Genomic DNA, 27,630 nt, shown 5'->3' on the forward strand with positions numbered 1-27,630 from the left:
TAACAGTGGTAATTAGATTTTTATTTCAGTTTAGTTCCTGTGGTCAACCAACAGAGGGAGCTGTTAGTATTGTCAATAATCAGGTAGTGTTAGTGCTGTAATTGGCTTAAGAGCATGTGGTTTGGTTAGTCACAGATACATGTGATTATAAACCGAAAGGTTCACATTCCAGTTAAATATTTTCTAAGATCAAATGATATCTCTGTTGATACAGGCGCTTATGAAATGTTTTAGGCCTCGCCTTTGTTAAAACCCAAACAAAATAGTCAAACAAGTTGCTTTTCAGCTTTTCATTTAAATCCTTATCATACAGACCTAACAATTCTAATCCAATAAGACCTTTTCATTTTCATATTTTAAAAAAATATTTTAATGTAGAAGTAAAAAAATAATCTCAAAAACACAAAAATCCATTCACTTAGCTCTTTATTTAGAACTATGGATGAATAATTTTGTTACAAAACAAGTATTTTCTTGATATCATTTATACTCTGGCTGTCCATTATATAAGCAAACATACATACAAATTAAATAAGGGTTAGTTCAAGTGAAAACAACTGTAAGGACTTTTAGCAACTGATACAACAACTATGAGATAATATCAGAACATGACAAAATGAAATGACAATGAAGTATTCTTGTGAATGTGTTGAAATCAGAATCATACATCATAAAGCACCAATGTCACTCATACTGTTCATAAGGGTACAATATATTTTAAATCGATTATGCAATTATGTTGGCCAACAATGTAATGACTGACCATAAAAAAATGTACCTCTGGGTAGTTGTACATTCATTATGACTCATAGTTACATCATCAGGTGAGATATGTCGCACCCTCTGTGAGGTGATGTGAAAATAGATCACAGGAACAGGTTCGGCTCACTGAGACTGATATTTTTACGTACTGACATGTTAATATATTCTCAAGCAGTTATGATCAGATGCCAAAAGTGATAATACTTTATATTGTACTTGTGTGATTATGTAGTAATTGTGTATTTCAATAATGCCTTAAAAAAACTATCATGAATATGTGATTTGACAGCACAATGCAAAACACAATATGTGATATGTAGCGTTAAAAAAAAAAGTATATATACATTCAGGGAACATTTTTCTTCAAAATTAACGTCATGAATGTGGTTTGGTACAGTTTGAAAATTTAGCCGAAAATATATATTCCAAAAGCTTTGCTGTATATTATGAGAAACGCATGGAAAGTATTCAAATGAGAACTGAGATATGGGTGTTCACTTGACATTGCAGATCTTGACTGAGGTCCCGACTCCAAAGCCTGGATAGAGGGGCTCAACGAACGTGGTCTCAAACCTGTACAGGAGGCTCATGCTGCTGCCTATGGCATAAAATGCCAGCACGCCTGCAGAGTGGTCCAGGTACACGCCTATCCTGGGGGAGTGGGGGCCGCTGACGGGTTTGTCCACCCGGTTGTGCCAGGCAGAGTAGCCCGTGTCAGAGCAGAGCAGACTCCAGGATTTGTCGTTGTAGCCCAGCAGACACAGGGAGCCTTTGCCCTTCCGGCTGATGCTCTTGTAGGCCACTCCGATGGAGAACTCCCCGTTCCACTCGATCTCCCAGTAGAAGCGGCCTCCGGACAGGGCCTCCCGGCACAGCACCTGGGCGAAGCTGTCAAACCTCTCCGGGTTGTCTCCGTAGGGCTGCAGGTCCCGGGTGCGGATGACTTTTCTGCTGCTTTCAGAGACGTACAGCTCCTTGTAGGCTGTGCTCGGGTCCAACTTCAGCTGGCAGAAGTCTGAAAGAGAAGAATCAACACAGTTTTAAAGGGGACATCTGGTACCGTATCTAACATTGTTTTTGCTGGGCTTCCTAAATCAGAAAACATGGGGTTCAACATGCCCATTAGAATATATTTGTTTCTTTTATTATTCTCACAAGCAAATCAAAGCGGACCAGGCTTTTTGAGAACGAGGCTTAAAGAGACAGGTGCGTAATGGAGCATTTCAAGCTGAGAGTGAATACAGCATACAGGTGCATCTCAATAAAATAGAATATCATAGAAAAGTTCATTTATGTCAGTAATTCAATTCAAGAGGTGAAAATAACACATTATATAGATCCATTACACACAGAACCATTTCATGTCTTAATTTAGTTAATTTCTTCTAATTATAATGATTATGGCTTACATTTAATGAAGACCTAAAATTCAGTGTCTCAAAAACAATGTAATATTACAAAAGACCAATTTTAAAAAGTATGTTTAATATGGAAATGTTGGCCTCTGAAAAGTATGTTCATCTATATGCACTCAATTCTTGGTTGGGGCTATTTGACTTGAACTACTGGAAATTTACTTTTCCATGATATAATAATTTATTGAGATGCACCTGTATATTCAGACAGTATGAGAAGTTTTTTTAAAACATTACAGCTTGTAAAATATGTTGCAGTAGAACCCAAAATATGTGTGAGGAGGTATGTATTTGCTGAGTGTATTGTGTTCCATTACGGTTAATTAAAGGCGACACATTTTGCCAATTTTCAGTTTCATACTTGTGTTTTTGGTTTCTACTAGAACATGTTTACATGCTTACTGTTCAAAAGTTCAAAACACATTATTTTTCTCATACTGTCTATCTGAATATACCTGTATTTATCTTCTCTCTGAAACGGTTCATTTTAGTGTCTGTCTCTTTAAGACCCACTCCTGAAAAAAGCCCAGTCTGCTCTGATTGGTTCGTGTTTCCTCATCTGCTATCTTCGCTGTAGAGGCAGCTGAGAAAACTCTCTCTAGTCTCAAAGGCTACAAGTCACACTCACTCTGCTACACAACACGCCCCTTGAGATAACTTCCTGTATCACATATTTATTTGAACCCAGAATGTAATCCCTTGCTAAACCTAACCAAATAGTTTTGGTGCCTAACCAAAACCAAACTCCGACTGTTTAGAGGGCGTGTTACATATCAGGAATGTCCTGTTGGACTGTGCACCTGCAGCTAGAAATACTTGTTGCAGCTGGCTAATAGCTGTAGCAGCACTTTCTACCTACAGTCATGGAAAAAATTACAAGACCACCCTTGGTTTCTTCAATGTATTGTTCATTTTAATGCCTTTAAGAGCTGATGTTTAGCCATTTTCCATGATTTTCTTGATAATGATTTTGTTTTTTTATCAAGAAAACCATGGAAAATGTCTAGATATCAGCTCTTAAATTAAACTCTTATGAGCTATTTTTTGTTGTTATCATTATATTTGTCCAAACAAATGTACCTTTAGTTGTACCAGGCATTAAAATGAACAAGAAATTTAAGAAAAAGGGTGGTCTAATAATTTTTTCCATGACTGTATATATAGTATACTGCCCTACAAAGTCTAACTGCAGTAACTACGGAAAGAGTAAAACTAAAAAAAACTATTTCTACTAATTATTTATAATTATTTCTACATGTATTGATGATGTAATTTTTATGCTAAAAATCATGACGATTTACTTGACCTTTGACCCCAAAAATGTAGTTACTGCACTCTGGGTTTGCTGTAAAAGTTTCAAATAGGAGTGCAAAACCAGAGTGCAATAACTACAATGTTATTGTCTTCTTTCAGCTTTTATATTTTGTTTTCAATAAATAAACATTTTCAAATTGATTTTGTTATATGTGTGTTTAAAAGTGTTTAAAACTCTATTCAAAGATTTGTGTATTTTAGACTTAATATTAGACTTGGCAGGGCAGTATAGTTGTGACACAGTGTCTGAATACGTGCTGTGTGCTTTTCTACATTTCACAGTATTTATATAGCACTTAGACCTGCTTTATAATCAAATAAGACAGGGAAATCTTACTTTTTCATAAATAAAATAGTCAGCAGATACTTACATTTCACAAAATCTGCTCTGATCTTTGGCTCTGGAGGAGGAGTGTTGTCCACCACTTCTTTGCCTGCACATTAAAAAACACTGTTAGGTCAATGTGAACTGTACACACCCACACACATGCCTTTAAATCTTTTGTTGGAGTGTTTATCCACTTTTTAACTGAAAAGTTGATGGTGCAATCGCTTTGTTGTTTGCCTCCAATTCACAGTGTCTACATCATCAACCTAAATAATAATTAACCTCATTCAGTCTTATATTGCTATAGGACGTGACAGCGCTCACCTCTGCTCCTTCTGTCCAATGTTCGACTCTCTGTAGTGTACACTGGGACCTCATTCACTATGAAACAGACACATTCATATTTGAGTTTTTGTACATTTTCTGACCATCATTTTGAAGTATTTCTAATAAGTTCTGCTGGTGATGTCACACCTGACTTGGAGATCTTCAGCAGCTCCTCTCTGCCAAACTCCTCGAGGCGGTCCTTGATCTCAGCCACAGCTTTCCTGACAGCCCCGAAGGAGAAGTCAGGGTTCACCGTCACTCTGGGTATGAAGCCGTCATCAGTGGGGGTGCAGAGGTAGTTGAAATTCTTATGGGAAAGAAAAAAGCAAGTTTCACAATGAGAACTAATAAGTAAAGTGTTAAAAACACATCCCTTCACATATAGTCATGGAAAGAATTATAAGACGACCCCTTTTTCTTCACTTTCTTGTTAAATTAATGCCTGGTACAACTAAAGGTACTTTATATTGGACAAATATAATGATAACAACAAAGATAACTCATAGGAGTTTAATTTAAGAGAGAGATTTTCCATGGTTCTCTTGATAATAACCAAAATCATTATTAAAAATGGCTAGATATCAGCTGTAAATTAAACTATTATGGGCTATTTTTGTTGCGCCTTTATTTTATTTTTTATTATTATTTTTTTTTACTTTTAGTTATACCAGGCATTAAAATTAACAATAAATTGAAGAAAACAAGGGTGGTCTAATAATTTTTTCCATGACTGTAGATTCATAGTAAAAGGGAGATCCGAAGGTGGGAACATTTTTTGTCCATTCAAAATTCCATTCACAATAAATGCTGCTGCTATTAACGCCTTTAATTGGCTGTTTTGAAATTCTTACACCCAAAAAGACACAAAGAGCTTAACATGTCGTCATACTGTCATCTTAATCATCTTAATCATCTCAATCATCTCTTTATGTTGGCTGTTTCATTACAAAAACACACCCATGCACTAATTACTTCAGGTTTTAGGCCCAAAGCAAAAAATTCCATATATTTCTTCTTTAACAGCAGTTTTTTGTCAGACGTTCTCAATATTTTAGATAAAAAATGTGAGGCTTGGATGCAAGATAGAGGATATACTCCTCACACTATTTGCTTACACTTCTATAGTCTTAGTCATGGGAACAAACACAAAATAAATTAATTAGAAAGATATTAGAAAAGTATTAAAACTACCTGCAGTTTCTAAGGGTTCTAAATGTGTTTGATTATTAATTAATGTACTATTATAGATTTGAAAGTTTAAATATTACTTGATGAATTAGGAAGCCTTTTGTAAAAATAAAAACATTTATGAAAACTTTTCACTCAATGTTACCTGCAAAAAGTGGATGTGGTCCTCAGTGCTGTACAGCTGCTTGAGGCCGGACTCCTTCTTCTTCAGTTCATCGATCTCTTGTTCCAGTCTCTCGATCAAAGCCTCGGCCTGGTTGAAAGCAGCCTTCTCGTTGATACCGATCAGCTTGGTCACCTCTGACCTCATCCTCTCAATGGAGCGGATCATGTCCTCAAACATCTTCTGGCTCTCCACCATGGCTCTCTGGGCCGAGTTCTGCACAGAAAGGTGTCAGTGTTTTACAGAGGGCCTGGAAATACATGCGAAAATACAACATGTTATGAATTCTGAGTCCTCACCTTCAGTGAATCCACAGCAGTCTTCAGTTCCTCCAGCTCCTTCACCCTCTCCTGGCATTTTTGTCTAATCTCAGCTTGGGAGACTCCCAGGAGTTTCTGCAGAATAAAAGGCACATTACACACCCATCTATTCCACTGTTTTGTTAGACGTGCACTCCCATGCTGCCTGCCTGTACGGCCCTCCTTTAATTTATCATGCAGCGTTAAGAAAGTTGATCATAAAAGCTGCATTAAAAGAGCTTTATAAGATGTAGTTGAACACCATGCTGTTTTATTGTATGCGATATAAAGCCCCATATTTGTTGGTTCGGTTAAAAACATTCTTTCTCATCAAGCAATATCTGGGGAGGCCCTTCGGCATGTCTAATAAACCCCGCTCAAAGAATCTTCTTAATACGGCCGGCTTTTATCTCAGAGGGAGAGGGGGGAAAAAATCTGTAATGGAATTCTGGCCATGTTAGGAATGTGAATCTACCGCTGCCTGACTTTTAAAGAGATGTTTCAAGGTGCACGCAGCACTGACATGCAGAATAGAGGGCTTCTAATTCAGCTTTTACTCAAGCCCACCAACCCATTCTTCAAGATAAGCTTGAGGAATGTGGGGAATCTAAGGGAGGGGGGGTGAACATGAGAGGGGGATGGGAGCGAGCGGGATGTGTGAGACTCAGGTTGTTAATCTTCTGGATGAGAGAAACCAGACTCTGCATGTTGTAAAGAAAACACTAGGTTGAATTATTACTCCATCATGTCCTAAAAAAATCCTTTAGCCTATATCCCTGGCAGCCATAAAAACACTCCCGCGAAATTACTCATGCATAAAACATAGAATTACTCCAGTAAGGCAGATTTATACTACAGTATCTGTTGACGCTGTTATCTCCTCCACATCCTTTTTACAGCCGGTGTGATTGGTGACTCATTTCAATGTGGATTTCCGCACTGGGATTGGTTGATCATGAGGTGTTGAAGGCCTTGACTCCCTCTGACATTCCAGCACCATTTACACAGTCCCACTCCCACAGGTGGGAACCAGTGCAGCAGAAGGAAGTTTCTGTGTCTCTCCCACAGCTGAAACGCTACATTCTGTGAAAATCAGCTTTCAGGAGGAGATAACTGTAAGACACTCCCCCCCCCCGGCCTCCGTACAGCTAATCAGAGCGCTGGATTTGTTTTGGCGGTGAGTGCCTGCCAGTTTAGCTGATAGCGTTGGCGAAATGGGTCAAAGTACAAGCACTAGTTGTAGTTCAGGGGAAGGAGTTGGGAAAAACATTGTGTTAACCCAGAATATTCCAGTGACTATATAAACATGGGCCTCTTTTTGTGTCTGTTAAACATATTAGAGTAGAATTAGGAGCTCCGCTTCAGCTCTCAGACAGGAAATCACTCTTTCATTCTCTGAAAAGCTGATTTAAATGTTTTTCAATACAACAGCACAGTTTTTGAGCCTTTAAGTATATGATCTATTCAATGATCCACAACAAATGACAAGAGGATTTCTTACCTGTTTCTCACTCCTCTCTGCCTCAGCAGAGACAATGTCATGGCCCCTGTGTTCACTGACTGTGCAGATAGCACAGATACACATCTGATCTGTTCGACAGAAGAGCTCCAGGGACTTCTGGTGCTGCGGGCAGATCTTCCTGTCCAGGTTTCCCAGCTCGTCCACCAGCTTGTGCCTCTTGAATGTGGCTGATTCGTAGTGTGGCTTCAGGTGCTTCTCGCAGTAGGACGCCAGACAGTTGAGACAGGACTTCACAGCCTTTAGTTTCTTCCCAGAGCAGAAGTCGCAGGGGACGTCATTTTGTCCGGCGTAGATGTTCCCCTGGGACGAGTTGAGGTTGAGGTTCAGGCCGCTCTTCTTGATCTTCTCCGCCACCATGCTCAGAGTGGCGTTCGGCCGCAGAACCGGCCTCTGGGTGAATGTGATCTTACACTGGGGACAAATGTAAATCCCTGTGTAGTCAGCCTCATTCCAGTAGCCACTGATGCAGTCCATACAGAAACTGTGGCCGCAGGGGATAGCCACAGGGTCCCTCAGTAGGTTCACACACAGGGAGCAGCTGAAATAATCTGGAGACGTCTGATCAGCCATTGTGATGGGCTCAAAACACAGTCAGACCTGCAGAAACAGACAGAGAGTGCCAGGAGCAGACAGAGAATCCGTCGAGTGTGCCTGGGAGCCCGCCCTCAAGAGTGTGGTACAGCCTGCCAGAGACAGGACCTACTTGTATTTCTGAATTCCAGAGGTTATTGATTGAAAGCAGACAAGGCCCTCCCCCTGTGCTGTGAGTATATCGAGCCCTGCCCAGTTCAGATAAGCAGGTTGAGCAAGGAGGGAGAGGAAGAGTGAGAGAGACAGAGGGCGGGCGAACAGGAGAGGAGAGAGAGTAAGAAGAGAGAATAGAGTTAAAGAGAATGAATGAAATGTAAAAAAGCACACCAAGTGACACTAATGTGCCAGAAAAAAAGCTTCCATTTTCCACTCAGTTTCCTCTACACTGAAATTTCTCCTGTGGCTCATCTGCGGGTGAATTGTGCGCACACTTCTCGGCAGCTGTATTTCCACCTATTGTTGTCAGACAGAATCGCCATTGTCTTAAACCGGTTATAGTCCGACAAACATGAATGCTGCCTAAAGTACTGTAGGAATTTCAGGGACCACCCAATAAACAAACAGAGACACTCTGAACTCAGAGTTTCGAAGTAACTTCAAACATCAGTTGTTCCTTTTATCACTTTTAAAACTTTAAACTTGCTGTAGGCAGTGTGTCTAAGAGCAGCTAAAGCCTGAAGTATTTATACTGCGTCTAGTCCGACCAGTCTGGCTACTTTTACAAGTGACATTGGAGTGTAACTGTAGATGTGTAGATGTTTGTGCAGCAGAAAGAAAATATTGAGACAACAAACGGAAACACATGAGCGCATGACATAGCTGTCAGGTGCAGGTGTGTTGTTGCACAATGCATAGTTTACATATTTGTGTGCATGTCTCATCACAAGTTATGTTGCATTTTTTAAACCCTAAAAATATCCTCTGTTCATGCAGCTATGGGGTAAACTTCAGAGGAGACCCTGACTCACTCTACACCATAACAAGTCTGCTGACATCATAGCATCTCATTAGCATTTCAATTAGGCTCAGTCTAGCAGTTTCAACCAAAACTAATTCCCTATTCATAGTGTTTTTCTGCCAGCCCTTTGGTTAATATTTCACTGTGAAGGAGCTCTTGCTTGAAATAAAAGTTTTGTAATGTATTTAACATTTCCTGCCTGATGCACAATCATGTTACAGTATAATTAACGTTAATTTAAGGTTGTAAAAAGTACACTGGCTGCACCTTCAGCTCATATCTTGCATTACATCATACAACAGGCAGTTTCACCTCTCCATATTTGGTCAGGTTTCTGATAAGCCAGTTTTTCCTTCCTTCCTCCAGAGTAAAGGGAGCGCTGTGTGCTTACAGATTAACAACCTGTTGTGGCCAGCAACACTGCCAAGGGACAGAACTTTCAATATGGCTCTGATTTAATTCAGTGTTCACACGTATGCTCGAGAAATTAAGTTTATGCAGTACACATCCAGAAATGTCTATTTCTTTAAGAATATATAAACCATGATAATGACTCGAATAGGATTTAATAACAAGGCTCTTTTAAAAAAGCAGCATGGCTTCTAAAAGCCTCAGTGTTCTTTAATGAAGCAGATCAAAACTCCCCAGTCCAAGTTCAAGGATAAAGGTCGGCCTGCTTTCTGCAGGGCAAGTGCAGGAGCTCACAAATGGCTATTTAATTAAAGGAAACAAGGTCTTACATCACTGAGTGTGAGTAATAAAAACAGGAAGACACAATATTTAATCGGTTCTGGACACATGTTGATGCTAGTAGATATACAAAGTATCAAACAGACTGGATGTGAATGAAAATGTTGCACGCAACCCGTAAGGGTCACCGTTCATCATGACTGCACTTTAAAGAGTTGCATTTAACCCATAAGAACCCAGACACAGTTATCCTTAAAGGAAAATTATGGGGGACAGACCAAGTGAAGCGCATAGAACACATTTCTGATGTTTTAAAAAAAAAAAATTCTACCCCTAAATGTCAAAGATCTGTGATGTGACATACATGTTACATTGAGAGTTTATGGAATTTAGGAGTTATGTTATGTATAAATAAACTACACACCTCTTCTGCTTACAGAAACACAAATTTGCCTTTTTCTCTGCATCTCTACAACATATATCAAAATTGTAACAGGATAGGATAGGATTATTTTTGTTTATATTTTGTCAAATGTGGTTTAAATTGAACAACAGAGCAGATATTAATTTAAAAATAATGGGTTAAATGCAATACAGGACACCCTATAAATGGAATAGAATTGTTAAATTGGTTTAAACTTAGCCTAGTAACAAAAAATAAGCTTTTTGAAATGAGCTACTTTTTCTATTTCTATTTCCAGCCACATTTTGAAGAAGTCACTTCTTGTCACAGTCACATGACTGTCACACCAGGGTGTTGAGTATACGTCGCTTAGGGATTTAATGAGTTAAGGTCAAGCATAAAGCTGTATATGGGAGATTCAAGAACATTTAAAGTGTTTGTTACACATATTTCACCATTGGTTCTTATGGGTTAAGTGTGTTTGTCCTAATAAAACTGATCTCATCTCAAAAGTCCCTTAGTTCTAAAGTGTCATAATAGAGCTGCAGCGACAATGGATCGTACGATTAGTCAAATTACAGAAAATGAATTGGCAGCTACTTCGATAATCGAACAATTGTTTGAGTATTTTAATAAATTAGCAAAACATTTGTTGGTTTCACAGCTTCTCGATGTAAGAATTTGATGCTTTTCTGTCTGAATCATTTTAGATTTTTGGACTGTTGGTCGGAAAAAACATGACATTTCAAGACGTCACCTCCAGCTCTGGGAAATTACACAGTGCATGCTTCACTACTTTCTGACATTTATTGACAAATTGGTTAATGAGCAGATGAATTGATGTTGAAAACAAGCTGCAGCCCTACATGATAACAATATGCAGAAATCACATAAAATGCAAAATACACAGTTGCCCATAAAGTTGGAATCAATTAGTTTTCAGACACAATCTTCTGTTAATTGTGTTATTTATTTTCATTATTATATGTTTGGAAGAGATTGATTATTAAAGTTTTGAGAAGATATACACTTTATCTGTCACAATCATTTCATGGAAAGAGATTAAAAAAAAATGTTTTATTCAAACTTTATGGGTGCGACCGTGTAGTATTGTTAGATAGTGTGTGAAAGTATTATATAATGTAATTAAAAGATAAGAACTGTACTGTACTGCTGGTATAATGCACATGAAAGCCAAAGTGAAACCTCAAAACAAGGTCAGACCGGAGCCTTGTTCTTTGAAACTATTCAGGGGAAATTCAGGGAACGCACGTTTGTGTTTTATAACACATGCCTTTAAGTGCAGATAGGGCCACATGTAAGTAATGCCACTTGACTGTTCATTTGATAATGTTAGCTCTCATAGACCTGTCTGGTATGCAACCAATTCTTAAGTAAATTATATTATCAGTAGGTGTGGAGCGTCCAGCAGCTCAAATATCAAGATAAAGTTTAATAAGTGTGGGACTAGAGGTTTTTCTTCTCTATAAAACTTCTATTTTTTGTTTTATGGAAGCAAAGTCCCTCTCCTGGCTGGGTTAAAGGGCCGGCGAGGGAGGAAAAAGAACATACAGAAATCTGTTAAGAGAGAAAAATGCTTTACAAGACAAGAAGGAAATGTCCAAACAGAACAGAAACTAATTTTGTGTTTGGTCCTGTTGAAGTGCTATTTCACATGTTATTGGTATTGGCAAAGTTTCCAATCGCATGAGCAAACAAGTCATAGTGACTCAACATTTTTTTGTCATGAGAAACAGAATCAGACTTATTTAAATGACATGCAAAGGAAGAACAATCAGAGGTAAATTTCAATATAAATTTTGTTGAACCATGAGATTAGATTAATAGGTTAGATTAGATGATAATTAGATTGCTCCTACAGCCACCAGGCTTTCTAATTGCACTAGGTTGTATATAGTATATTGCATATTGTTAAATGTCTTTTTCTATTAGATTGCTTATTTTTTATCTTTATCTAAAAGGGTAATCATTTTGTGTGCAAATTTTTGTGGTCGGCTGTAACAAAGAAATTTCCCCGCTGTGAGATTAATAAGGGTGAATCTAATCTAATTCTTCAATAATCTACAGAAGAACTAACAGACTAACTGAATTTCCCCTCAGGGATAAATGAAGTAATTTTGAATTTAAATTTGAATTTTGAATTATAATGTCATAATATGAATCATAATTAAGTGAATTCATGTAAATGTGTAATGCTGCATAGATCAGTGGCTCAATGTCTTTTGAAGATCAAAATCATTATTGGAAAAAAATATTACATTTCACAAGATATTTTGATGAAACATGACTTTACAAATAAAGAAAATGCAAATCTTTGCATTTTTTTGTCAACACTGCTAGTTTTCAGACTATTGTCATCACTCTATCAAGTCCCAGTCGGTGCTGCAGCGCTGCACTGAAGAGTATGACCCCTGTCAGTGGAATTTTTGGTCAAATAAGATGCTACATTTAGTCTTGCGTGTCAGCTGTAGTTACTGTTGTTGACGGACAACAGACCCTATAATGTCTGGCACTCTGCTCGGGCCCTGCTGGCTCTAACACAATGGAATCTTTTAAGCAGGCTTTCTCGGCCCTCCTGTTATCTGGGCTATCAAGTGTAGTTGCATTCCTATCTCCATTTCAACAGCCCTGAAACTCCACCGTGGCTGAGAGGTGTGTTCACTGTAAGGTGAAATCTACAGAGGAGGAAACATTCTTAGAATTGGTTTCAATGAGCATATTTTCTTATTTGACACAGTTTTACACTTGAGTTTATGCTACAGAAATATAATTCTACTGTTAATTTACAGAAACTGCAACATAAAGTAAAACCTCTTACAGAATCAGTGGTAATGAAATGCAAATTAACAGAGAGTTGATAATTAACAGGTTAGGTGAAGGTTAAAGATTCAGTTTTAGTGGCTTAAACTGTGTTTAAAAAATGCCAACAAAGAGGTTCATTCTGCATCTCAACACAATGAGAGCAGTCACTGTTAATGCTGAAGTAAAACACTCCATCAGTGGTATTATTATTCATTTAAGTGCAGAAAATAATCTTTCTAGTGTGAGGTCAGTTTGTTTTGTGACTTGAGATATCATCGCAGCATGTGTTGATGCAATCACTCAGCTGTGACACATCTGTGGTTTCTTTACACTGCATGCCTAGTTGCTTTTACTTTTATACTTTTTTCTCTCTGTTTATGGAATGCAAGTCCTGTTGACATTACTCCAAACAGCACAGTCTGTTCTGTTTGAACACCTTTCCTACTTCCCTCTTTATTTTATGGTGCTTACATGAGATTAAAAAGCAGATTAAATATTGTGGAACTACACATGAATACTCATAGTCAAATCTTAGTTTTATCTGATCACACATCCCCTAAATTCTCCTTTTGTTTTTTAAAATATATTTTCGATAGACATTTAGCATCAAACACAATTACATGAATGAGTTTCAAATATTGGATGCACACATCATCCATTCATGTCTGTCTGAAATTTCATAGTTTTTAAATGACCATATAATTTTAGATTTGCAGAAATAATGTCTGGCCTGTTTTATTCAAGCAGACACTCCAATTCATGATTAACATATATAGTTATCTTCCCCATTTATCAATGTAAATTTCCACTGTGATGTCCAAGCACGCATTTAAATTTGGGCTCTCCTGTGATAACCATCTCTTCATTTAAATCTATTTTAGCAATATATGTCATATATTTTTGTTTCTTTTCAGTCATTCTTGTGGTCCAAAAAATATGTTGCTCTCCAGGGGTAGATGACATTTGAAAATGTCAGGCATTATTGTCAGGCATTATTTCTAACCCATAAAAAATGGAGATGATTTGCATATATATTTTTCTAAATGGTTGCTATCATAGTGGGATTTCTGAAAAAGTTTTTTTTTTTTTTAAAAGATCATTATTTCCAACAAAATTCAAATTTTTCTGTCTCAAATTTTGTGAACTGACCACTTCCACTAATACATCCATATTATTGTCTATTCTTCCCCAGATATTTTTATCCCTCCTCTCTCTAATATTCTTCTAATTTGAAAGTTGAGTGTGGTTTAAGATTTAAATTAACATGAAATTATTCTACGACATTTCATTCACTGTCATTACTCATGCTGTAACTGATTGAGGCATTTACTGTGTCCTTTTCTTGCCCCGCCCTTGTTTGACTGGTTTCGGCTTAACCAGTTTATCCGCCCTCTCTGTTTACTCTATATAACTTGTGCGTGTACTACCTGTGAGTTCACTTTGCCACTGTGCTGACACAAGCCACTTACTGTCTACACAGCAACTCCACTGCATCAGAGGGAACAACACTAAACCGTCTCAATGTCTTCTGACCAGGAGAACTGCCACCTGTGTAAGGAATACCTGAGGGACGCCGTGTCCATCCCATGTGGACACATCTTCTGCTCCGTTTGCCTGAAGACATACTGGGACCATGCTGACCACACAGGCTCCTACATCTGCCCACAGTGCAGGGTCAGCTACAGCAAGAGGCCCACCCCGAGACGCATGGGGAGCTCCCGGCAGTCCACCCTCCCTCGCAACAGCGAGTCCTTCCCACCTCCACCTCCGTCCCCCGACTACAACTACGCAGGACCCCAGGATGTAGGATGTGACATCTGCATTGGAAAGAAGCACAAAGCCGTCAAGACCTGCCTGATGTGTCTGGCCTCCTACTGTGAGAAGCATCTCAAGCCCCATTATGAGTCAAACACGTTTAAAAGGCACAAGCTGGTGGATGAAATCGGCCACCTGGACAGACAGATCTGTCCCCAGCATCAGAAGGGTCTGGAGCTGTTCTGTCGCACCGACCAGATGTGTATCTGTGTGCTGTGTACGGTGAAGGAACACAAAGGTCACGACATGGTGTCTGCTGAGCAGGAGAGGGCCGAGGAGCAGGTATGTTTCATTTTGCGACTTACTAAGAAGTCATGTGAATGAAGTTAGTTGTGAATCAGTTGTACCTATAACAGTCATGGAAGGATCACTTGACAGACCTACTGTGCATGGGGCCCCTGGACTCAGTGCTTTGTTTGAAGTGACGATTAGCACTTCTTGTTGTACTCAACTACAAACAGTCATAACATGACTTCAGAGAGACACAAAGTGAATACAAACAGACACAAAATGACTTCAAGGAGACAAAATTTTCTTACAAATAGACAAAAAATGACTTTAAAGAGACACACATGACTTCAAAGAGACATAAAATTACTCCTAAGAAATGCAAAACTACTACTACAAAAAAATGCACTAAAAGAGTCATTTTGAGTGTCCTTCACAAAAGATCAACATTAAGCCAAGTAAATCTGCAAACACATCTCCTTTTCTCTGTTTCAGGCCTGGGTTCATACTAAAAATTACTTAAAACGGCTTAATGTAGATGTAGTTTCATTTTGAGTGTCTTGTAGGAAAGTTGGGGGATCTTTAACATGTTAGTCCCAAGGGGCTCATTGCTGCACAAACCGCTCATAATTTCTGATTTATTGCACCAGTGCAACAGTGGCAGTTAAAGCATTATTGAGCAGCTAACAATAGATGAAACACACCCGTCATGCATTTTTCTAAGTCGCACCCATATGAAGATAAGGCTGCTACTTGTATGGTCAGCAAACAGTGTCAACTTTGCGCTGCACAGTGATAGAAAGAAAAAGTCTAATGTTGAAATGTTGAAAAAAAAAGTCAACAGCATTATTGTTTGTTTTCCCCATAGCAACGACTGGGTGCCACCCAGGCTGAGATCCAGGAGAAGATTCATGACCGACTCAAGCAGATGGAGGAACTAAAACAAGCCGTGGACTCACTCAAGGTTAGTGTCACAATCATCCATCACTGATGAAACCAGACTAACCACTGTAGACTGAATGGAAAGTTAAATCAACTTCCAGCCCAGACAACATTCCTCCGTGTAGGAGTGATGACAGCTTCTAGTAAAACCAGTGTGACACCCAGTTGATTAATGGCGCTCATTCTTGTTTCCTGCGCAGACCTCAGCCCACACAGCTCTGCAGGAATGCGAGAAGATGTTCAGCGACATGATGCGCTCCATCGAGAGGATGCAGCAGGAGATGGCCAAGCTGATCTCCTCCAACAAGAGAGCAGCACTCAACAACGCTGAGGGCCACATGGAGCGTCTGACCCACGAGATCGCTGACCTGAAGAGGAGAGACAACGAGATCACCCAGCTGTCCCGCACTGAGGACCACATCCACTTCATCCAGGTAACTGACAACCAGCCAGTCAATGTAGCTGCTGACTGAACATGTATCATGTACAGGTGCATCTTAATACATTAGAATATGATGGAAAAGTCCATTTCCAGTAGTTCAATATAGCCCCAACCAAGTATTGAGTCATATAGATGGACATACTTTTCAGAGGCCAACATTTCCATATTAAACATACTTTTTAAAATTGGTTTTCTGTAATATACTTTTTTTTTTTGAGACACTGAATTTTGGGTCTTCATTAAATGTTTTAGGTTTTTAGGTTTAGGTTTAGTTGCACAGTTAGAATTACATGAAATGACAAAGATAACAAATAGTGTAAAGTGCAGGGAGAGGCAGAAAACCCAGATGGGCTTATTTAAAGCCTCGTCTTAAAATTCCATAGTAATAAGAAAGTAATAAACTGATAATAGAAAAAATATATGTAAAACATCAACAACAAGTTATAATGACAATAACAAAAATAATATAAAAACAAAAAATAACATGATTTAAAAGTGTATTTGTGTGTGAAATGTAAGCCATAACCATTTTAATTTGAAGAAATGAAATAAATTAAGACATGAAATGTTTTATTCTGTGTATAATGGATCTATACAATGTGTTATTTCCACTTTTTGAATTGAATTACTGACATAAATAAACTTTTCTATGATATTCTAATTTATTGAAATGTCCCTGTATTACACAAAAAACTGCACGCACTGCATGGTTCAAAATGAAAAAAAAACTGAACTGAAAACTCATATAAAGCGCACATTATCATAACTGTGGTGTTATTTTTTGTCCCTATTAGAGCTACCACATGCTGATCGCCCAGACGGAGGCTGAGGAGCTGCCTACAGTGAGCGTCAACCCCTACTTCACCTTCGGCCCGGTCACCAAGGCAGTGTCTGAGATGAAACAGCACCTGAATGAATTCAGCAATGATGAGCTGGTTAAGGTCGCCAAGGCAGGTGAGTTCAAAAATACGGGAAAATGTAAAAAGCAATTTAAATATTTTGATACATCTTCAATTCTATATAGGGCTGGGTATCAGTCAAACATTGCAATATCAGTACTCTTCAGTGATACCAATGCCAATGCTCTATTTGATACCAATCATGTGAATGGAAGCAATTACTTATGTTAAATGCTACCACCACTCCTCCCCATGACTGATGTATGGGGTGTAGCTGCTGAGGTAATGGGCCAATCACATTTCACAGTTAATGAAAGAACACTTGCGGTGATTAGCTGCATCAAAACCAAACAATAAGTCATTTTTTTCTACATCTGGGTACAACAAGGCTCATATGCAGGTATTGTCTGACCTGAGAAGTTTAGATACTATTAGTATTGGGTTATCTATGGTATTGAGTATCAACAACCACGGGTGGAAGAAGTACAATATTCACCTCTGAGACGTAACAGAGTAGAAATATTAAGATAAAATGTAAATACTCAAGTACCTGTGAATTGAACTTTTCACCACTATACCATACCCAGCCCTAAGTCTCTGGTGTAACTTTACATATATTATGAGCATTTTACCTCTGTTACCATGCCGACTCTTTATTTCTTTCTCCTATTTTGCAGTTAACAAGATGACTTTCTGCCAACTGGATGAATCCAAGAAGAAACAGCAGTCAATAAAAAGTAAGAGTAAGTAACATTCATTTTGGAAAAAATAATTTGCCTGTTGTTGATTTAATGTTTACAACAAAGTAATTTGGTACAGATTGTTTTCAGACAGTCTATAAAGCCAGCAGAGCTATGGTATTTAGATATTAAGCAGAACCAAACTGAAAGACAAGCATAAATTGTCTAGGGAGTGTTCTGTAGATTTACTATTCCCATTGTTCTCAATAGGGCTTTGTCCTGTTCTGTTTGGTGTTATTCATTAGAGGTAGCCCGAGGTCACTCAGCTGCCACATGGTTAAATGTTTACCCTGATTAGGACGTCATGCCACCAGCAAGTTTACATGAACACACTCATCTGAAAAGTTGCATTTCAGAGTATAAACACCACCCACTTTATGTTTTCTATCAGTCTTCATATGCTGTTATTGTTGATTTGCTTTATATGCACAATGTAAGTGATTCTAGATCAGAGCTTTTTGATCCATTATGCAATGGTGAGCTTTTTCTAATGCAACACACATTTCCTTTGACAGGTGATGAAGCCGTCATGTACAAGTCCCTCCCAGCCCAGGAGCCCCAGCACCGGGACGATTTCCTGAAATGTGAGTCCCACTTTCTCTGATCCCGTTTTCGGCAGTGACACAGATCACTGCTCTGCCTGCTCCTTTCAGTGCACAAGGCAAATTAAATGCTGATGAGGTTCTCTGTCAGACCCTGAGGTTGACCACAAAATCTGGTTCTAGTGACTACTGCATGTCCCACAGTGTTGACAGAGACTGGGAGTAAGTCATTACAGAGATATTAGCTGGCACTTACACAGCTTTGCGATTTTATTTCAATTTGCAGTTTAAGTGCTTCCTCCTTTTTTTGCAAGTGCATGAAACGCTTATATAATCAACCTTAGAAAAATATTTTTTCTAATATTATAAAAGATAATAATCAGTTTTAACTAAGTTTCTTGGGGACAGCTTTTAGTATTAACCTAAACAAATTCCATAGCCATTACGGTCATAGGAGAAGTATAAGAGACAAATAAAAGAACAGTGTGCTAATCTCAGAAAACAACATAACTTTACCGCAATGTAGCTTTAAAACCAGGCAGACAACACTTATGCCTTATTACGACACATCCATGATTCCTAAGATGTTGGGATGTATACTTACAAAAAAAACAACTAAAATAAAGTCATGGAAAAAAATACTAGACCACTGAATTATGGCTACAAATAATTTTCTTCAATTTCATCTTCATTTTGATGCCTGGTACAACTACAAACATTTGTTTGGATAATATAATGATAACAACAACAACAAAAGTTCATTAGAGTTTAATTTAAGAGCTGATATCTAGACATTTTCTATGGTTTTCTTAAAATTATTTTAGTTATCAAGAAAACCATGGAAAATGGCTAGATATCAGCTCTTAAATTAAACTATCATGAGCCATTTTTGTTGTTTTCATTATATTTGTCCAAACAAATGTACCTTTAGTTGTACCAGGCATTAAAATGAACAAGAAATTATAGAAAAGGGGTGGTAAAATCATTTTCCATGACTGTATATCGTCTTTGTACAGTTTTCAATTCAATATATGTTAAGAAGAATTAGCAAAGTATCCCATTCTGTTTCATTTAGACAGTGTCCCAACTCTTTTGGTGTCTGGGTTGCGTTATGATATCCAAAACCGAAGGCAATATCTGCTTCCCATATCACAAAATCAATATAATATAAATATATTGCCCAGCCTTATAGGTCCAAAGGTTGCAGGTCTCAGCTTATAGTTTCAGTTTAATTTGCACTTTGTTAGCTGGACTTCTGTTTGTGGTTAAACTCACAAACAGTGTTGATCCCTCTGGCCTTTCAGATAATAGGCCGGGCAGATCTAGGAGAGGCCACCGGGTGTCCCACCAACTGTGACCCACAGAGGTGGACATCAACAGCAGGCAGGTGACAGTTATATTCTGATTTCTGTGCCAGAGGGTGTCCAACTTTTCCTTTTAATTCTATCATTGCAGAAGTTAGCTCCAAATCGAACAGAACTAGAAATCCAAAATGACTTGCTGCTGGCAGGGCAGTGGTGAGGGGTGCTTTAAGCTGCTGGGAAATAGGGCTGGGCAATATATCATGTAAAAAATATATCAATATATTTTTAAATGTGATATGGAATTAGATCATATCGCATATACGTATCAATATAGTTAAAATAGTTTTTCTTTCTTAATATATAAATGCTGCCCTTACTTGGGTTTGTCATATTTAGTTCTTTCGTAATGTTTGTTATTCTTTCCTAATATTAATATATTTATTTCAGAACAAGATTGGCCTATTTTATTTCATAGGCTATTTTTATTTAAGAGGGTTTTTTTTATTTAAATGTGCACTTTATGGAGCTTTGATTTTAAAACAGGTACTCCTTTTGTTATACAGTATCTACAGGTGCATCTTAATAAATTAGAATATGATGGAAAAGTCCATTTCCGGTAGTTCAAGTCAAACAGCCCCAACCAAGTATTGAGTCATATAGATGACATACTTTCAGAGTCCAACATTTCCATATTAAACATACTTTATTACAAAATTGGTCTTTTGTAATATTCAAATTTTTTTGAGAGACTGAATTTTAGGTCTTCATTAAATATAAGCCATAATCATTATAATTAGAAGAAATTAAATAAATGAAGACATGATAAGTTTCATTCTGTGTGTAATAGACCTATATAATGTGCTATTTCCACTTTTTCAATTGAATTACGTACTGACGTAAATAAACTTTTCTATCATATTCTATTTAATTGATATGCACCTGTATGTTCACATAATTAAACAGTTTCAATAAAACTTCTTGTGACATATCATATTTGGCTTTAACTTTGACTGAACATTGGCTCTCACTTTGTGATAAAAATATCAGGATATATATCGTGTATCAATATTCAGCCTAAATATATCGGGATACGACTTTTGGTCCATATCGCCCAGCCCTACTGTGAAAGACTTTGTCCATCTTGGGTTTCCTCCTTTACATTTAATCCAAGCAATGTTAGTTAAAAACTTCCTCTTTTAAGTAAATGTTTAATCTATCTTCCTAGATGCGTGCCAGCTCACTCTGGACTCCAACACAGCCTACAGACAGCTCTACTTGTCTCGAGGGAACAGGAAAGCTGCCCTCAAGAGAGACCCCCAGGCCTACGGCGACCACGCCTCCAGGTTCGACTCCCTGCCCCAGGTCCTGTGTAAGGAGTCTCTTGCCGGTGGAGCTTACTACTGGGAGGTGGACTGGAGCGGGGAAGGGGCCGCCATCGGAGTCACCTACAAAGGCATCAAGAGGACGGGGTACGGCGACAGCTGCCGCATCGGCTACAACCGCAAGTCTTGGAGCCTCTTCTGCTCTGACTCCAGCTACTCAGCCCGCCACAGCAAAGACCAGATAGAGGTCAACGCACCCTACTCCTCACGTATCGGGGTGTTCCTCGACCACTCGGGGGGGACCCTCGCTTTCTACAGCGTAGGGGAAAGCATGTCCCTCATCCACCGCTTCAAGGCTTCCTTTAGCGAGCCTGTCTATCCGGGTTTCTGGGTTTGGTACGAATCAGCCGTCACCCTTATCCATCAGTGATTCAATAACACACTTCCAATGATCAATGTACAACTGTGATTGAGTTTAAGAGAACAAAAACTATTTATCACTATTTAGAACACCAATATACACTAAAGGGCAAAAGTTTGGAAGCAAGATCAAATTTGTACAGAAAAAGATCATAGTTTCATTGCTATACTACACAACAAAATAAAGGTGATTATTATATAAAGAGTCACTTATTAGAACACTTTCACTATAATTATCAGGTCTTTGGGTTTTTATTGCTTAGATTTTGTGTACCCTTATTTCCTTAATGTATAAATCTGTACTCTTGTTTCTTTACTCAGCTGCTTCTTTCTAGTCATTTCTGTGGTAGTTTGTCAGAGATATGAACACAGTTGAGATTTATTGGGATTTTTGTATCCAAACTCTGAAAAGCCAAACAGCTAAAGTGAATTATGTAAGCTGTGATTTGTTTTTTTACTTTTGCACTGAAGTTGTGACTCTTCCAAATCTTCTCAACCCTAAAACTAAGCCCTCCTTTATTTTGTTAATATTTATTTAGCAATGGTCTGGTAATATCAATGAATACCTAAAGGTAAATTGAGGAAAATGGTTAAATTCAATAAAAGGTAAAGTCTGATCATGCAGTAAACACATCCAAAAATCCAAAGAATCCATACTGGTTTTTAAGAAAGCCATTGTGAGAAGAAAATGTAAGTTGCTTTCAAACTTTTGGCCTGCAGTGTACACTATAATGTTATAATTATTTTTACAATATTGGATATTTTGTTGTTGTTGTTTAGACCATGTACACTATGTGTTGAGTATCAGGGGAGCTGTGAATATTCTGCAAATCAACATGTGTGAAATGTCAGATCAGGTGTATATAAAGTGAATGCATTTAAATTATAATTTCAAACAATGAAGGCTGTACTTGATTGAAACATGTTTTGATCATTTATAAAGGTTATGATACACTTATTTTTTATCAATAAACTTAAAAAAAGGAAAACTGTCATTTATGTTTAATTTTTTGTTACATTTTCTACTTCAACTAATGCGTCATTTCATTATATATTACTTTTCTGATTATATTCTTTTAATAATTGATGAACCGATCTAAAAACTGTCAGATCAGGTGTATATAAAGTGAATGCATTTAAGTTATAATTTCAAACAATGAAGGCTGTACTTGATTGAAATATGTTTTGATCATTTATAAAGGTTATGATACACTTATTTTTTATCAATAAACTTAAAAAAAGGAAAACTGTCATTCATGTTTCATTTTTTGTTGCATTTTCTACTCCAACTAATGCATCATTTCATTAAATATTACTTTTCTGATTATATTATTTTATTAATTGATTAACCGGTCTATAAACTGTCAGAAAATAATGAAATAATGTCAAACCCAGTTTCTCAGAGTAGGGGGTAATGTCTTTAAACGTCTTGTTTTGTTTGTCCAAAATTCAAATATATTCAGTTTAATATATCAAACAAAGAAAATCTCCATATTTAAGAGGCAGAAGACAGCATTTTCTGACATTTTTGCATGATAAATTAATCGATTTATCAAAAATAGTTGGCAATTATTCAATAGTTCTGTTTAATTAGCTAATTGATAAGTTGACTTATCTTTGCAGCACTATATCTATTATCACAAACCCAACAATACTTAGCTGCAGGGCGCATATGGGATTTTTGAACTGGGGGAGAAGCTGTCAGCAAATGATTTCAACTCAGTGAGTTATTTTTCCACACCATGCCTTAACCCAAATTTGTTTTATTTAATTATTTTTAACGGACTGTAGTGTAAGCAACAACCAACATATTTCCATAAATAAAAAGAAGTTTGTACATTAAATTCCCAGTGCAGCTAAACAGATTTACTGACTTGAAGCTGACTCAATGAAGGACCCAAAAACATCTCTCCTCCTTTCATTACCCTGAACATACTGCTGGGCATTTTCTTGTCTGTCCAGTCTGTCAAGCCTGTAGAACCAGTGTTTCCCACAGGATTTTCTGAGAGTTTGATGGGGATCCTGACAAAATAGAGGGGTCCAGGGTCATGGTCCCTCAGATACATTTTTGCCCTAAAAGCCCAAATTTGGTGCCTCTTGCACATTCTAATGCCACTATTCCATCTTAATCATTGCATATTTTAGAGAATTATTGTAAAGGAGAATAAGGGTTCTTCTATGTTTTATTTAAGGCGTCATATTTTGAGAGTCTTTTTTGCAAATTCTGTGGTGGACTCTGCGAACACATCCATGTGCTCTTATTTTGAAAGCTACATGTGTTTGCTTTTGATTTTGAAGGCTGGTCTTCTTACCATAACACTTATGGTGTGTTCAATTTACACTCAAAGTTGGAACTTGGAGCTCTGGAAAATGTCGAAAATTCTGACATTTGTGTAGACCTTGAACGCACCATTAGCCATTCCACACAAACGCCGGTAAAAAATTTAAATTAAGTAAATTAGTCTAACTAACGGAACATTAATCCTCTGTTTTACCGGCAATGTTTGTCGCCTTATGCAGGGAAAGTCCCTAGTGCCATCTGCGCGCATTACCTGTAAACCTGCATGTTATGCAATAAAATATGAAGTTGGAGATCATATTCAAGCTTGATCTAATCAGTTCCATCCTCTATTGTTTAATATCGTAATAAAAATAACATCTACCATGTTACCAACACTCAAAATAAGCAAGATAAAGTACATCTGCTGTGAGACAGTTAGGAGAGTGAATAATGTGTTTGTGTGTTCTGATCAGTTCTTTGTCTGAGAAGAACAAAGCTGGTGTTGTGGAGGCCTGGGAGGCTGGAGAGGAACTGTACAGGAGTAGGTGAGGTGTGACTGAGGGGCTCCTGAGGTCACAGATGGCCGAGCCTCATCTAACAGCAGGTTTCAGTGTTTGTGGTATGCTGATCTGAGGTTTGGTCAACTCTAAAGATCTTTATCATTGAGTTAGTCATTAAAAGTCTTCAAGATTCATGCAGTTAAAGTATTACTGAGCTCATTTCCTTCACAAAAGTAGGTGTAAAAGTAGATGACTTTCTCTTGATAATTGTAAAAAATAAAATAAAAAAATAGGACTATACTGCAAACTAACAGCAGTAACTAGATATTTGGTTGAAATTGAGTGATAACTAAAAATGAACTCCTTGATGTTTGTTTTATATTTTGACAAAGTTTTAGGTTTCAGTGTTGCTTTATTTCAGAGAAATGATGATATAAAAATTGCAGTAACTACAAATGTGAGATAAAATTATATTAAGACTAAAATATAACATTACTTTATACTATTACGTCTAAAATACACAAATCTTTAAATCGAGTTGTTAAACACTTTTAAATACATTTATGACAAAATCAATTTGAAAATGTTTATTCACTGAAAACTAAATATAAAAGCTGAAAGAAGACAACATTATAGTTACTGCACTCTGGTTTTGCATTACTATTAGAACCTGTTACAGCAAAACCAGAGTGCAGTAACTTCGCTTTTGATACTCAAAGTGTCAAAAGAAGCACATTTGAATACTAAATATAATCCACAGACACAGTGCAAAAAAAAGGTGTGTCTAAAAACAAGATAAAAAAACTAAATTTGAGGGAAATTATCTTGCTGCATGGACAGATAATTTCACTTGACAAGATTTCTTAAATTAAGATGATCAAATATAGAAATAAGCATGTTGAACGCTTAAAATAAGAAACTAACTCTTAAAACAAGATAAATTAAAGCTGCAAGCAGCGATGAACTGGCCTGAGCAGAGTGCACTGCAAATTATTTGTTTCTTACAAAGATAAAAAAAAATAACATTTAGAAGTGTTAGATAATTTACCTTGTTTTAAGAGTTAATTTCTTATTTTAAGTGTTCAACATGCTTATTTCTAGATTTAACAATCTTAATTTAAGAAATCTTGTCAAGTTAAATTATCTGTCCATGCAGCAAGATCATTTCCCTCTGATTTAGTGGTTTTATCTTGTTTTTAGACACCCTTTTTTTGCAGTGCATTGTTGTGAACAGTCCTCTGAGTTTAGATTGTGAAATCCTAAAACTGCTGCGTTAAGGGAAATGTTGAAGATAAAGAGTATGAGAAACTCCTCCAGAATCCTTGAGGTTTTAGTCATCTGCTTCATGTTTTCATGTAGGAACTATTTTCTTTCTTGTATAGTTCCTCCTCTACTGCTCACATAAATCTATATGGCTGATAATTCCAGCTCTTGGCAAAAAAAAAAAAAAAATCTAGATTAATAAATAGTACTAAAGGTAAGACGAAAAATATGTATTTCTGATATTGGGGTGAACTGTCCCTTTAAGGACGTGTAACATTAAAGTAGCCTGATAATAATTAGACTGCATTCTTTGTCATTTTGTAATGACTGGCAGCATTTAAAAGACCTTGGACAAAAAATGTCAAAATATCTTTTTCATTTGGACTTCACTACATATATTTTGTCACATTATTTGATTATTTTAACCATCTTCTCCATAAGTTGCTACTGAACTTGACTTGACACTATGAAACATCCGAACAAAAAGTTTTTTTTCAGTTCCCATAGTTCTAATTGTCTGTAACTTCCAGTATCCTGGGTTTGACTGTGGAATCCTAAAACTGCTGCCTTTAGGGAAAACTTTGAAGATATAGTAGAGAGGATATGAGAAACCCCTCCTTGAGGTTTAAAAAGAGCATTTAGGAAGTGAACACCAATTCATCTCAATTCTCATGTATTTCTCTATCTCCTGTAATCACACCAAAGGGTTTGTGTTTTTTGTTGCTACTTTTTTACAAATCAAAATGGCCAAAAACTAATATATTGTTATTGTGTCTTGATTTTTACACACAAAAAACTTGTGACAAAGTCCTGACTCCTGCAGAATATTGTCAGATTGTTTCAATCCGTCTGGTGAGCATTAGCTGTAAATTTGGCTGTTGTCTCAGCTTTGCACAGAAATTATTAAACCTGTAAAATGACTTGGGGTGACCATGCTCCCTCTAGTGGAGAAATATACAAAGTGCTTACCAAGGCTGTCATCTGTTCACCCCATAGGTTCACCACCCTCCGGGAAAGCTTCTGTGTGGAGATGATTCACTGTTAGACATGAAAAACATTCCAAGTGAAAAAATAAAAATGAAAACTTGGCTATGTTGAGAAGTTTTTGCCCATATTTAGTTGAAATTATGAGATTAAAAAAGTCATAATTATGAGATAAAAAGTAGAAAGTAAGGTTCCTTCCTTTCAACTTTTTATCTAATAATTTTGAAATTTTTTGTCATCATTTGACTTTTATCTCATAATTTTGACTTTTTTGTCATAATTAGTACTTTTTATCTCATCATTTTGACTATTTATCTCATAATTGACTTTTTATCTCATAATTTTGACTTAATATGGGGAAAAAAATTCTCAACAAAGTCAAGTTTTAATTTATATTTTTCAAATGGCGGAAATGGGCTTCCTTAAGAGCATTTGATCTCACAATTTTGACTTTTTATCTCATAATTTTGACTTTTTATCTCATAATTATGACTTTTATCTAATAATTTTGACTTTTAACCTCATAGTTGAATTTTTCTCTCATAATTTTGACTTTTTCTCTCATAATTTAAACTTTTCAATTCACAATTATGACTTTTTATCTCATAATTCTCATGATTTTGACTTTTTATCTCATAATTTTAACTTTTTATCTCATAATGGACGTTTTATCTCATAATGGATGTTTTATCTCATAATTGACTTTTTAGCTCATAATTTCGACTTAATATGGAAAAAAAAGTTTTCATTTATAATTTTCAAATGGCGGAAATGGGCTTCCTTAAAACGTTTCATCTCCTAATTTCGACTTTTTATCTCCTAATTTCGACTTTTTATATCATAATTATGACTTTCTATCTCATAATTATAACTTTTTATCTCATATTTGTTTTACTTTTATTTAATAATTATGACTTTTTATCCAATAATTATGCCCTTTAACTCATAATTGTGACTTTTTATCTCATAATTGTGACTTTTTATCTCATAATTTTTACTTTTTATCTCATAATTATGACTTTTTATCTCATAATTTCGATTTAATATGGGCAGTTCTCAACAAAATTAAGTTTCCATTTATATTTTTAGGAAATGGGCTTTCATAAAAAAAAAATGTGAACAACAAAATGTGCAGTTTTCATTGACTAGAACTCACTGTTCCAGC

General features: G+C 36.8%; 2 protein-coding genes across 4 annotated transcripts; one reads left to right on the forward strand and one right to left on the reverse strand.

Moving 5' to 3' along the window:
• Positions 1 to 26,494, reverse strand: ftr82 (finTRIM family, member 82). 2 transcript variants are annotated; one of them, XM_059351717.1, is made up of 8 exons: positions 26,451 to 26,494; positions 7,298 to 7,915; positions 5,797 to 5,892; positions 5,480 to 5,713; positions 4,294 to 4,453; positions 4,144 to 4,200; positions 3,863 to 3,925; positions 1 to 1,777 (listed from the first exon to the last, which is right to left on the reverse strand). In XM_059351717.1, exons 2-8 carry the CDS (start codon positions 7,886 to 7,888, stop codon positions 1,257 to 1,259), a joined length of 1,722 nt encoding a protein of 573 aa, XP_059207700.1. In that variant the 5' UTR covers positions 7,889 to 7,915; positions 26,451 to 26,494; the 3' UTR covers positions 1 to 1,256. The 2 variants fall into 2 exon arrangements, with proteins under 2 accessions (XP_059207700.1, XP_059207701.1); XM_059351718.1 differs by lacking the exon at positions 26,451 to 26,494 and adding an exon at positions 8,022 to 8,042.
• On the forward strand, positions 14,305 to 22,035 carry ftr83 (finTRIM family, member 83). 2 transcript variants are annotated; one of them, XM_059351715.1, is made up of 7 exons: positions 14,305 to 14,880; positions 15,695 to 15,790; positions 15,969 to 16,202; positions 17,005 to 17,164; positions 17,787 to 17,852; positions 18,365 to 18,433; positions 20,921 to 22,035. In XM_059351715.1, exons 1-7 carry the CDS (start codon positions 14,305 to 14,307, stop codon positions 21,445 to 21,447), a joined length of 1,728 nt encoding a protein of 575 aa, XP_059207698.1. In that variant the 3' UTR covers positions 21,448 to 22,035. The 2 variants fall into 2 exon arrangements, with proteins under 2 accessions (XP_059207698.1, XP_059207699.1); XM_059351716.1 differs by having other exon boundaries at positions 17,787 to 17,846.
• Positions 26,495 to 27,630: the final 1,136 nt, after the last annotated feature.

The sequence above is a fragment of the Centropristis striata genome, chromosome 15, assembly GCF_030273125.1.
Source record: "Centropristis striata isolate RG_2023a ecotype Rhode Island chromosome 15, C.striata_1.0, whole genome shotgun sequence".
Lineage (NCBI taxonomy): Eukaryota > Metazoa > Chordata > Actinopteri > Perciformes > Serranidae > Centropristis > Centropristis striata.